At 50.2% G+C, this 13,112-nt stretch overlaps 1 protein-coding gene across 1 annotated transcript in view; it reads left to right on the forward strand.

Annotated features, from left to right (window-relative positions):
- ANOS1 (anosmin 1) overlaps window positions 1-13,112 on the forward strand; it is a 94,316-nt gene that overhangs the window by 21,606 nt on the left and 59,598 nt on the right. The window contains exon 2 of the mRNA XM_087813505.1: window positions 221-268. Coding sequence (XP_087669631.1) covers window positions 221-268 — 48 coding nt within the window. The remainder of the gene's footprint in view (window positions 1-220; window positions 269-13,112) is intronic.

Consider the following 13,112-nt stretch of genomic DNA (forward strand, 5'->3'; position numbering starts at 1 on the left):
CACCATTTCCGAAATCTCTGCTTACGTCACAGAGTCCAGGGCACATTGGACTGACACTGACAACACAGTTTCTGTTTTAGGAAGAGAGGAACCTCTCAGGATGGCTGCACCGGCCTTTTGTTAATGCAAGTTTTAAAGAGTCTATTCGCACATATGGACGTGTTTGCAGTTTCCACTAGAACATCATTTAACTCGTCAACATTTCTTTTTCTCTTTGCAGAACAACGGTTCCCTGGTCTGGTGTCAGAATCACAAGCAATGCTCTAAGGTACGTGCCCTGTAACTGTGTCAGTGCTTCTTAAAGACTTTTAATTGTGGAATAATTACAGGGTCACAGGAAGTTGCAGAGGTCGCACAGAGAAATCCCAGGCGCGCTCAGCCCAGCTCCCACCAACGTTACACTTCGTGCTTTTGTAGAACAACATCAAAGCAGAAAATTGACGTTGGCATGCTACACAGCGTGTCCCCAAAATGTACACACACTGTAACAGCTGATGGCTCAATTCTGAAAATTAAATGTATTTTAATAAACACTGACTTTATAATTATTCAAAGTGTGTGTGTACATTTTTTGGGACACTATATATATATATAATTTTTGCCATAAAGCTGACTAAATTTCATAAGTAGTGTTTTTGTCCAGTTTTGTCTTAGTTGGGTATTACATAAATAATAATTTGTAGTATCAGTATCATTTCTCATTTAATCACCCCCTTCTTCTTATCCAATCAGTAAATTAATTCTTTTTTACACACTTGAAGTTTTAATGGAAGAGGTTCATGTGTACTAATTTTATTTATTTATTGTTAATACCTGCCTGGGTTTCTGTCTCTCCCATTACACCTTTAGCTCCTGATGAGCTACTTTTAAAATACCCCAATTAAGAAACATCGAAGCTCTCGGGCTGCAGCTTGTTAAACTCTATTTGTAATTGAATCATCAAGGCTGACACTTGAGACTGAATTTCACAAGAAAATAAGTCAGTTCCTTTGGCCTGTGAGCAACAATGAATCAATAACCCCAGCTCATTGCAACAGAAACTTGGGAACATGCTACAAGGCTGACATAATTTAAGGGTTGTTCTTAGTCTGAATGCTTGGGAAGGAATCTCACATGTTAATCAAAATGTATCTCCTTTGGATGTTACTGTCGCTGGATATCTTTGCAGGTGAGTACAATTTGTATCTCTTTCAAGGTTCATGAAGCCTCAGTGTGCTTTTCTTAATCTGTAGGCCGAGGGGGTGAGCAGTGGTGATGGTAACATTTACCGCTGGGAAAGTTCAGGCACAGACGTTGATAATGCTGTGGGATCTCTTGGCAAATTGGTAGAGGCTCCGAAAGGTTGAACGCTGTTCCCTACATGGTGTTGCACGGAAATCAACAACTTGAAAAACCGTTTTGAACCAATATTGGGACAGAAGAGTAAGAAATAAGAAAAGAAAAAAAAAAGAACATGAATAAACCCCACAAAACCCCTAGAAATAATGTTGATATGACTTTCTGAATACATGTTAAAAAATAAGGTTCCTATACTATTTTACAGAAATCACATGCTTTCTAATCATTTCTGCTTGCTATCTGTGGAGCTGTCGCTTTCAGAATCCCCCCAGAGTATCTCTCTTTCCCATCTAACTGCCAGTCTGCCATCATCTCTTACCTGGATCAGTCCAGGAGTTTGCTGTTGGGTCTCCCAGCTTCTGCTCCCACCCACATGGCTGATGGAGCGACCCCTGAGTCACCTGAGTCATGCTGCTGAGTAATACACCTTTCTGTGCCCGCCCTGACTTGCCTCTGCAGATCACCTTCCTACCCATTTCCCTGCTCCCTGGCCCATCTCAGCCTGTGATGGGACATTGTATAGTGACTCCTTTACCTGCTGAGTCTGCCTCCTTCCCCAAAAGTAAGGTCCCTGGGGCCTCGGCTCTGTTCTCCCTGTTCCCTGAGGTGTCCTCAGAACCTGGAATGGTGTTCGGCACAGAGTAGTTGCTCAGTATAAACGTTTGTGATGGATGAACTAATGCAACCCAGACATTACATTTCCTTCCTCCCCAAAGCGCGTCATTACTGCATTACCTTTGGTGCATAGTTTTATGTAATCGATTTAGTGTCTGTGTAACTCAGCGTGATCGTCTGCTATTCCCTGGGGAAATCTAAGCTTTTTTTCTGGTTATTTCTACATAATGAAAGCACAACGAACTCAAGGGCCTTTAGCATGATTCAACTCCCACGTAACACACGGTAGTGACTTATTGTCCAGCGAAGTTTTCGGCAAGAGGTTCTTTTTTTATTATTTAAAAAAAATATGTTTTGATTGATTTCCAAGAGAGGAAGGGCGAGAGAAAGAGAAACATCAGTGATAATAGAGAGTCATGGATTGACTGCCTCCTGTACGCCCCCTCCTGGGGATCGAACCCACAACCTGGGCATGTGCCCTGACCAGGAGTTGAACCCCGACCTCCTGGTTCATAGCTCAACACTCAACCGCTGAGCCACACTGGCCGGGCTAGACAAGAGGTTCTTTACCTGAGGGGCACTTGTTTGTGGCAGGGAAACTACTGGACGCTGACATTTGAGTTTCATATAGTTTTCACCTGTCATGAAATGTTGTTTCCCACCCATTTAAAAATGTAGGACCGATTCCGAGTTCACCGGCTGTACAAAATCAGGCCTCGGGCTGGCCTTGGCCGTTTGCCGTGGCTCGGCCGTCTCTCTCCTATGCCTGTGTTCACACTTGCAAACCCCGCACTGAAACCAAACAGCTGCATTCTTCTGTCACTACAGAGGCGTGTGTGGATGGACTCAGACTAAAAATGACGTCAGTAATTTTGGTCATCTGTTTTGGTCCTCTTGTGAGGATGTGCTGAATGAAGGAATGGTAAACAATAGTGAGACGAGGCCAAATATACCACAACATTTGAAAATCCAATGTTAAAATGTCACTTTCAGAGCCAGGAAAAGTTGTGGAAGGCTTGACAATGGGCAAAATGAGATCACTGGAGGTTCTGTCACACGCTCTGGGTTATCTTTGCTGCTTGTTGTCTTTGAGCTGCTTTTTTGCTCTGTAAGTGGCAGGAAGCAGACAGTAACTAGGTGGCTCTTGTCTGTTATAGGGGAAACTGGGCTATCATCTTTCCCCCTGGGTGCTGGGGTGGTGTCCTTACGATATGTTGAGAAAAATAATTTTCTGAGACTCGCACAGGAGGCTGAGTGATTTTTATTTCCGTGGAATTACATCCCTGGGATTCCAAAGTCCCGTTTCCCTTAATCCCAGCCTGGAAGACGTGCAGCTGGGGGTTCAGCAGAGCTAGAAGCAAAGCCTGTGCCCAGGGTCTCCGTTCCACGTTGCAGCCGGGTCCAGATTGGCATCAGGCTAGTTCCAGTCCACCAGTCTATTGTGTGTGGGGTCCCCACAGCCGTGGGCCACCTGGGTGAATGCAGGGAGCAGGAGCGTGAGAGCCCCGCCAGCCTGGAGTCAACCAAGAGACACCGAGAGAGCGAGCTCCTTTGTTCAGGGAGTCAAGTACCCCGAAGTTTGCTCCCTTGTAGTGGCCACGCCCATTTTGGCCCATGACCTGTTCGCAGGTGTGACCGACAGGCAAGCGCCTTCCCTAGTCCTTCCCCCCCCCCCCCAGCTTTACTGGGCATGCGTCTATCTCCCCCCTGTCCAGTCCCTTCCCCCCGCAATCTGTGAAGAATAGACCAGTGGCTGCCCAAATGACATGCCTATTAAGGTCTGGCCTTCCCTTGGCTCCTTTCCTGTTATTAATAGCCAGTTAGAACAGTATCACATGGAAATGCACGTGAATTGTGTCCAGGGCACGGCGATAGGTTCTGCTCCACGAATTGAGCATCCCACAGCCACGGGTCATCCATCCCGGGGAACCTCATTGCACGTGGCTGTGTTTATGTGTCTTGGATTTCTCCTTTGACCCAGGCAGGGCACATTACTGGTTCGTTCAGCATTTCATGAGTTAAATCAGATATTTGACACCCTCCCCTTTATATTTGAGGAGAGGCTCACATTTACTTTATAAAAGATTTATCCTTTGGCATGCGGTCACCTTCGCACCTTGCATCTGATGGTGGCAGGCTCGGTGACAGCCCGCCCACCTGTCGGGAGCGTGCACGGCCATCTTTCTTTGGGGGCTGGAACTCACTCACTGACTTCCTTCCCATTTGGTTTGGAGGATACATGGCAAAAAGCAGTCACTCGGGGTGGACTTTCATCTCAGCGGGAGTTGGGTTCTATGAGGCTATAACCACAGAGCGAGTCATCTCCCAGGTTTGTTCAGGGCCAGACTCAGAGGCGAGGGGGTTGGGCGTTGCTTGTGTGAACATCTGCACGGCGTCCCTGGACGTCTGGGAGATTTATGGAGAAGGGTCAGACCTCGGAGAGACAACCGAGCGTGGCTTAGAGGTTTTTGTTTTGTTAAACGTTTTCTGATTTATGGGGTAACAATTACAAATCCAAAGACAGAGCCCAAGGAAAACATGTCTTGAGGCACATGAAAACCCAGGCACCCACCGAAATGCGTGTTGTTGGACACCCTTTATTTCTTCGCAATTCTAAGGAAAAAAACCCAAACAGCTAGAAATGACAGGTGTTTTATATATTTTAAGGCATTTAAAGCCTATTGTCATACTTACCGATAGCCATGCGATTTTCCCCAAGTTTCTATAGTCACTTCAAGGACAAACTTAGTGATTATGCAGCACCTCCTGCCCATAATATCAACATCTTTCAGAAATCACCAAAAACGGCACAGGCAGGGCGACCCCTGACGGCGACCGTCTGCAGCCCTGGCGGTTGGCGCGAGCGGAAGAGAGTCTCTTGTAGAAAACTCGTCAGATGCCATATTGATCCCCTTTATTGTGGATACCGAAGCGATGATTTCCACAGCAAACATCATGACTGTTTCTCAGGAGACATTAAAGAGGGTGAGACGGTCTGGGAAGAGCAGAGAGAATAGTCTTTCGCCTCCTGTAACCAGCGTCGGAATTAGATGCGTACGGATGCACGTGAGAGGACATTGTTAGGTGCCTGGAGTTTGGCTGGTGTTCTCTTGAGAGGAATCTGCACGTATGAAAGCATATCAGCGCGCTTCATAGACGCAGCTTTGTCTGCTTGACTATAACATCACGCCCACAAACGGCATGGTTTCAAGTACCCCGCAGATCATCACCTGCCCGTGGGCCCTTTGTGCTTGCTGAGAGACGAAGCCCCTCTCTATCTCTGTTAAAGATTAATTTTTATTTTTTAAAAAATTATATATTTAAATATGTTTTTATTGATTTCGGGGGGGGGGGAGAGAGAGAAACATCAATGATGAGAGAGAGTCATTGACCGGCTGCCTCCTGCACGCCCCTGCTGGGGACCGAGCCTGCACCCCGGGCCTGTGCCCTGACCGGGAATCGAACCATGACCTTCTGGTTCATAGGTTGACGCTCAACCACTGAGCAGTGCTGGCCTGGCTTTAATTTATTTTTAGAGAGAGGAAGGGAGAAGGGAGAGGGGGAGGGAGAGAGACCCCGTGCCTGGGATGAGCCTGTGTCCTGACCAGGAATCAAACCAGCGACCTTTCAGTGCACGGGGGACGATCCCAGCCAACTGCGCCCCACCTGCCAGGGCTGAGATGAAGCGTTTCTTAAGGGAGACCAGAGCTCTTGAATTTGACCGTGAATATGCAATTGAAAATCAGTGACCAGCAAGCTGGAGCTAGGGCTTAGCTGTGCGGCCACCTTGCGAGGTTCCCCTCCCCCGTCTCTCAAGCGGACGGCCTCTCTGATATGAAGGCAGGAATGGAGAAGGGGAGAGAGAAGTGAGGGAGTTTGAAATAGACACAGCGTAAAGCACGTGGACCTGAGACAGCTAGGGGAGCGCCTCGTCCCCAGGCCTGGCTGTGAAGTGGTCGGAATGAGAGCCGAGGCCTCCAGCAGGGCCCCTTCTGGCGGCAATGCAGGTGGACGGGCGAGTTAATGATTTAATCAGCTAGGGGTTTGCCCTCCATCTGCCAGGGCCTCGGGATGCACCCCTGCTCTAACCGGAGCCGCCAGGAAGGCGGGAACTGCTGAAGGCTGGGCTCTCTGCCCTCACGCTGTGAACTTTTATCAGACATATTAGTGCTTCTGGGCGATCGTTCCCTGTGGTAGCCGGAACATTCTGGGGTGTTCTAGCCCAGAATCCTGCTCAGCTGCTGATGAATGTGCACAGCTGCCTGCAGGCTCCTCGCCCAGTCAGTATGGAAGGAAAAGGAGATTGTTATTCAGGCTTAAACCCAACCTGTGACACCGGAATCGCCCCACACATTTCTGATTTCACACAGTAATTTTGTTGTTGTTAACCCTCACCTGAGGATAATTTTTCCATTCATTTTTAGGGAGAGTGGAAGGGAGGGAAGGAGGGGGAGAGAAACATTGATGTGAGAGAGAGACACTGATTGGTTGCCTCTTGCACGCACCGCAGTGGGGGCCGGGGAATGAACCTGCAACCCAGGTACGTGGTCTTGACCTGGAATCAAACCCCAGACCCTTTGGTCCACGGGCCGACGCCACACCGGCCAGGTCCACTGAGCCACACTGGCCAGGGCTCCACATTCATGTTTAGAGGCGTGAAGACTTCCACTTGCTGTACATTTCAGAGCAGACGCCTGTGGGAGGAAGAAGCACCCACCTCCCTCCCTAAAGGTCTCTACCTCGCCCTCTCCCATCTCTCACTATTCATGTATCTTTGCACCCGATGAAAGAACAGGCCGAGGAAACCTGTTCTTGGTTCACAGTTGAGCAAGGGCTCCTGAGACCTGGCTCTGGAAACGGAGCCCGCTTTGCAGTGTGAAATACATCTCCGTCAGATGCGTGACTTGCTGATTATGTCTGACAGGTGTCGCAAAGTAGTTGTGTGTGCACAGGAAAGTGGGGCCACGGACGAGCGCCCACTGGGAGCGGTTATGCTGCAGAGGAGACTGCTGGGGTGTCCACAGCTGGGGGTGCAGAACTTTGGGGCATTGATCCTGTGGTTTTGCTGTGTTGCCCTCTCTTCCCCAAGGAAGGTCCCTGTCCAAATATTCTTTCCTGGGGCTAAGGCTCTCACTGGAACTTAAGGGTCCCCATTCGCTTCACTGTTTTTACCATTTCCACTCCATTCTGCAGGGAATCTTGACATGAGGGCCGAGCCTGCTTGTTGAACCTAATCCCACAGGAATTCCTCTGAGAAACTTGTGCCTCTGCATAGTTGGCCTTGGAAACATTGTTTCTCTGTGTTTTTAAGAGAGTGATCATGACAGGAAAAAAAACTAGGTTTTAATTCCAGGTCTAATTTCACTGGGCAAACAGGATACACTCTTGCTATGTAACTCTCCTCATAAAGGAACATAGATATCGCTAAGTTTCCTTTCTGAAGATTCCTACCTTTTTCCTATTTGATTCGGAAGAACTGCTCTCACCCTATAAATAATTGCATTCAGCTACCTTGGTAATCTTGCAAACAGTTTGGGTCAGAGAACTACCTTGTAACCCACTGCTCAAAGCATCATTTTCTTTGGGTGATTTGAAGTGCGAATGTGTGTGTTTAACGTCTAAGCTGGGCATTTGTTCAAACTCTTTTTTTTTACCCTAAAAGTATTGTAGCTGTGTTGATGGTGTTGATGGGCTACACCACTGAGGTTACACTTGCTGTTTTCTTCTGTGATGGGAGAGAAAGTGACTTTTTAAAGGGGGACCTGCGTCAGGTACTCCCTTAGCGTTTGATGCATGCCTAGGCCGAGGTTGTGGTCCCCTTTCTTCAGACAAACATCCTTGTTATGATATTTAACTTTGCCAGCGGACGTCAGAGCCAACACCAGTTCTGTTGGCTATGAGATGACAGTGATGTTTCCAAGAATTCATGGCCCATACTTGCCTGGGAGTTGAACATCAGACTCATTGTATCCCTGTGGAACCAAAGGCCCCGGAGAGAAACAGTATCCATGCACGACTGGTGGATACATAGCTCCCAGACCTCTAAAATGCGCTGCTGGTACTTGCCTGGGAGTTGAACGTCAGACTCATTGTATCCCTGTGGAACGGGAGGGCCCAGAGAGAAACAGTATCCATACACGCCTGGTGGATACATAGTTCCCAGACCCCTAAAATCTGCACCTCGATCACAAGACTCAGTTACGTTGCATCAGTAGCTGAACATTGCCCATTATGAGTGGCTTTTTTTTTTTTTAATTTATCTTTATTGTTGAGAGTATTACAGGTATACCATTCCCCCCCCCCCCCAATTGATCCCCTCCACTTCCCACCCCCTTCCCAGGCCTTCACTCCGTTATTAACTGTGTCCATGGGTTATACATATAACTTCTTTGGTTAATCTCTTCCCACCCTCCACCCCCTTCCCTCTTTCCTCTGAAATATGATCGTCTGTTGCCTGCGTCAATGTCTCTGGATCTATTTAGTTCGTCAGATTCTTTTGTTCATTAGCTTCTTCTTAAAGAAGACCCTTCAACTTTTCCTGTAGTGCTGGTCTGGTGGTGATGAACTCCTTTAGCTTTTCCTTGTCTGAGAAGCTCTTTATCTGACTTTCAGTTCTAAATGATAGCTTTGCTGGGTAGAGCAATTGTGGTTGTAGTTCCATGTTTTTCATCACTTTGAATATTTCTCGCCACTCTCTTCTGGCCTGCAAAGTTTCTGTTGAGAAATCAGCTGATAGTCGTGTGGGTGCTCCCTTGTAGGTAACTAACTGCTTTTCTCTTGCTGCTTTTAAGATTCTCTCTTTGTCTTTAACCTTTGGCATTTTAATTACGATGTGTCCTGCTGTGGGCCTCTTTGGGTTCCTCTTGTTTGGGACCCTCTGTGCTTCCTGGACTTGTCTCTTTCCCTAGGTAGGGGAAGTTTTCTGTAATTATTTTTTCAAATAGGTTTTCAATTCCTTGGTCCCCTTCTGGCACCCCAATAACACGAATGTTGGGCCTCTTGAAGTTGTCCCAGAGGCTCCTTATACTATTTTCATATTTCTGGATTCTTTTTTCTTTTTGCTCTTCTGGTTGGGTGTTTTTTGTTTTCTCATATTCCAAATTGCTGATTTGATTCTCAGCGTCCTCTACTCTACTGTTGATTCCCTGTAAATTATTCTTCATTTCAGTTCCTGTAGCCTTCATTTCAAATTGGTACTTTGTTATCGATTTTCTCAGTTGTTTCCTTAAACATCCTTATAACCAAAATTCTGAACTCTCTATTTGTTAGCTTGCTTGGATCTATTTCATTTAGTTCCTCTTCTAGAGATTTCTTCTGTTCTTTCCTTTGTGACGTGTTTCTTTGCCTCCACATTTTGGCTGCTTTCAGGTGTTTGTTTCTATGTATTAGGCAGAGCTGCTTTGTCTGTTGGAATTTGTAGAGTGGCTTTGTGTAGTAGGTGTCCTGTAGGGTCCAGTGGCTAAGCCTCCCCAGTTACCTGAGCTGGGCCTTCTAGGTGCTCCCCTGTGTGGGCTGTGTGCACTTTCCTGCTGTAGTTGAGCCTTGGTTGCTGTTGGCGTCACTGGGAGGAATTGACCCCCCCCCCGGCCAATCAGCTGTGAGGACCCGCTGCAGCTACAGCCAGAGAGCTGCTGTGCTGGAGACACCTGTATGGAGCAGGATTTACTTCAGTGGGGCTTTGGTGTTCACCAAGTGCGCCCCTTGAGTGTGTCACTGGTGGATGTGGTAGGGTTGTAATCCAGTGTGGTCGAGTCTGACCACCAGGTGGACTGTCTCTGGGGCCTCCCGGGAGGTGCAAAGTCAGCCTGTGCCAGTGCCTTGCCCAGGGCCACCCAGCATGAGCCACCCAGCAAACGTTAGTTGGCTGCTCCTTGTGCTGGGCTTGGAGGTGCCCAGGAGAGGTGAAGCTATGGGCCAATGCAGCTGCCGCTAGTGCCAGGGCCTGGGCCACTTATCAAGCCGCATGGGGCAGCTGCTGCTTGTTTGAGAGATTTTAGGAAAGTCCTAAGCATGAGGCTCGAGAGGCCACGTGCACAGAAAAGCCCCTGGAAATGGCCTGGATGAGCTGCAGGTGGGGAGGGGCGGGGCCTCCGGGAATCACGGGGCGGGGCCAAGGGTGTGAGTCAGGTGCTGGCGATTCAAACGGTGGCGCCTGCCTGCCAGCTGTGTGGAGAGGACTCACCACAGGAGCCATGGCCTCCGCCAGCCCTTCTGTCTGGGAGGAAGCCGCCCTCCACCTGTCGCCTGGATCTCAGGCAGGTCAGTCCCTCCCTGAGTGTCCCAGGTCTTTTCAGGCTGCTGCCCGGCGCTGGGCTCAGAGGGAGTGTCCGAGTGAGTCTGTGCCGGGCCCTTGAGAGGAGCTGCTGGGGCTCCCACAGCCTCCGAGACCCTCAGCGACAGTCCCCGCTGGTTTCACAGCCTGGAGTTGTGGGGACGTCTCTTCCCGGCCCTGGAGCCCTGGGCTGGGGTCTGCTGTGGGGATGGGACCCCTCCCTCCTCCGGGAAACCCCCGCCGCCAAGATTCCCTCCCGGGTTTCCCCGAGGCACCGGGTGTGGGCCCGAGGCCATGTCTCCGATTCAGCCCCGACCCTCCCATGTATCCCCCTCCTACCGTCTCAGTGCTGCTTCAGCTCCCTGGTTGTGGGGCTTCTGTGCAGCCGGATCTCAGGAGGCTCAGAGTGATGGTGGTTCTGTGTTTTAGTTGTGATTTTGATGTGGTTGCAGGAGGCAGCGAGGACAGCTGTGTTCCCCGCCGCCAGCTTGTTGTTCCCCATTATGAGTGGCTTTTACTGCGTCACATGTTGCTGTGATGTGTGAAATATTCTCAGAAAGTTGAGTCACGAGGCCCTCTGAGGCATGTGCTGGGGACATCGCGCTCTCGTTCCAGGCCATATTTTGGAGGAAAAGGGGGAATGACATTTGTTCTGGCCGCAGTGTAAATACTAATTGTGATCCCCTAGAAGCTGGTGACATGTGTAGCCTATGGGTTCTGTGGCTGCCCCTTTAGGATGGGCTGGCAGAAAGGAGAAAACCTATTTTTGCCCTGGCCGCTGTGGCCCAGTGGTTAGAGCGCCGGCCCGCCACCAAAGGGTCTTGGGTTCGGTTCCCAGTCAAGGGCGCGCACCTGGGTTGCAGGTTTGATCCCCCACCAGGTCCGGGCACGTGTGGGCGGCAGCCAGTCAATGTTTCTCTCTCACTTCGATGTTTCTCTCTCCCCTTCCTTCCCTCCTTTCTGCTCTCTCTCTAACTCAATGGAAAGTATTCTTGGGGAGGATTCACACCCACAGCGTGTTTAACAGGGAAACTTCACCCTGAGCCCGCGCATCGGCCTACTGTCCCAGCTCGTATTTTGATTTCCCTTTCTCTCATTTTCTCACCCCCGTTCCCATTTCCTTTCCACCTGCACCGTGTGGGTCTTTGTGAATGACCCTGACGCCCATAAGAGGGCGAAGGGCCCCAGGTGAATCCGTGAGATCACAGGCGACCAGGAAGCTGCCCGGGCAGCTATGGAGCTTCTTGAACCATTTTATTCATGCACATTTCGCACTTAGTGACGAGCCATCTATATTCATGGCACGGTCCCTCAGCATCCTCACGTCACTGGGAAGGAGCCTTGGGGACCACTCCTCACTTAGGCAGTGGCCGTGATGGGCAGAGAAGCCAGAAAGTGCCATTTAAAACGATGAGACCGGGAGCGTGGTGCAGACTTGTCCTGGTGGGAAATGAGGTGAGTGAACAAAGGTGAATGGCTTTTGTCCGTGTGCACCGGGTGGAGCCAAAGGGGTCTGGCCCGGGCTTCACAGATCTCAAGTCGTAAATAGCACAGGTCAGAGAATGGCCTCCAGCAGCAGACAATGAAGAAAGGCCGTCTCTCAACCGGCTCTTTTCAGAGTGGAGCTGCCAATGGGGGCGAGTTCATTTTCCATTTGTGCAGGGGAGAAAGGGCTCAAAGGGTAAACTTTCTAAAGACCTCTGTCTCTGTCTGTGTCTGTCTCTTGAACTCTCTGTCTCTCTCTCCATCTCCCCATCTCTCTATCTCTCTGTCTCTCCCTCTCTGCCTCTGCCTCTGTGTCTCTCTGTCTCTGTCTCTGTCTGTTTTTCTGTCCCCCCTCCCCCCCCGTCTCTCTCTCATTCTTAGCAGTAAATGTGGATGTGGATTTCTATGAAGGACCTTTCCACTTGCCTTAGCTTATGGGCGTCTGAGTTGAAAATTTCAGCATAGAGAAAGAGACCTGTGAACGGCTTTTACCTCCTCTAACTGCCCACTCCAGCGACAGAGTGGGAGTCACAGTGTGATTTTCGGAACACCAGGAGCTCTGTTCCCATGGATGTGTGTCTCCACATTTGCAGGAGAGCTTTGCTGTGGCCTCATTAAGCAACATGCATTGCAAGTAATGACAAGGGACAGATTCTGGGTCTGGTCTCACACAGGGAGCCCTGTTTACAGGGGCCGTGGAGGCCATGGGCCAGGACCAGCCTGCATGGTGCAGGCAAATACTGGTTAGCAGTTGGGCTGCCCACAGGTGCGGCCTGTGGAGCCTGGATGGAGCGCAGTTGGGAGGAAAAGGGGGCGCTCTCAGGCTGGCTCATCCTCTGTGTGGCTGTCCCCTCACATTTGCTGAGGAAGCTGGGCCTTTGGGCAGCGGGGGGCTCAGTTCTCACAGGCAAAAGCCTGAACTTGGGTGGCTGCAGCTGAATAAGCTGTTTCCCAAGAGAAAGAGCACAAAGGCCGGGGCTGGGGCGCTGCGGAGGCTCCTGCTTCGGGAGGGTGCGCGGCGCAGCGTCTCCCTGGGGAGGGCCCGGGCCTGCGGGTGCCGGCTTTGCCCTCCGCTGGAGGCACATTGTCCCGTTTTGTGTGAGCACATAAAGCCTGCACTGAGGTTCACCCCCACCCCTGGAATCCCTCCACGGAAAGATGCTCACGGAGCCTGCGTTCCGGGGAGCACTAAATGCGTCTTTCACTCGCGTTTTCTGCCTCAGCGAGCACACTGTGCAGCGCCGGGGAATTCTCAGGGCGCCCGGCAGCCCGCCTGTTCCCCGGGGCGCTCCGGGCACACAAATAATCTTCCCGAGACAGTCTTTTGAGAAATCAGGCGAAGTCTGCGGCCTAATCAACTGTAAATCCCAGCCATCGCCACAGTGGTGCGCGAAGCTGCCCC

The sequence above is a fragment of the Miniopterus natalensis genome, chromosome X, assembly GCF_054644295.1.
Source record: "Miniopterus natalensis isolate mMinNat1 chromosome X, mMinNat1.hap1, whole genome shotgun sequence".
In the NCBI taxonomy this organism is placed as follows: Eukaryota; Metazoa; Chordata; class Mammalia; order Chiroptera; family Miniopteridae; genus Miniopterus; species Miniopterus natalensis.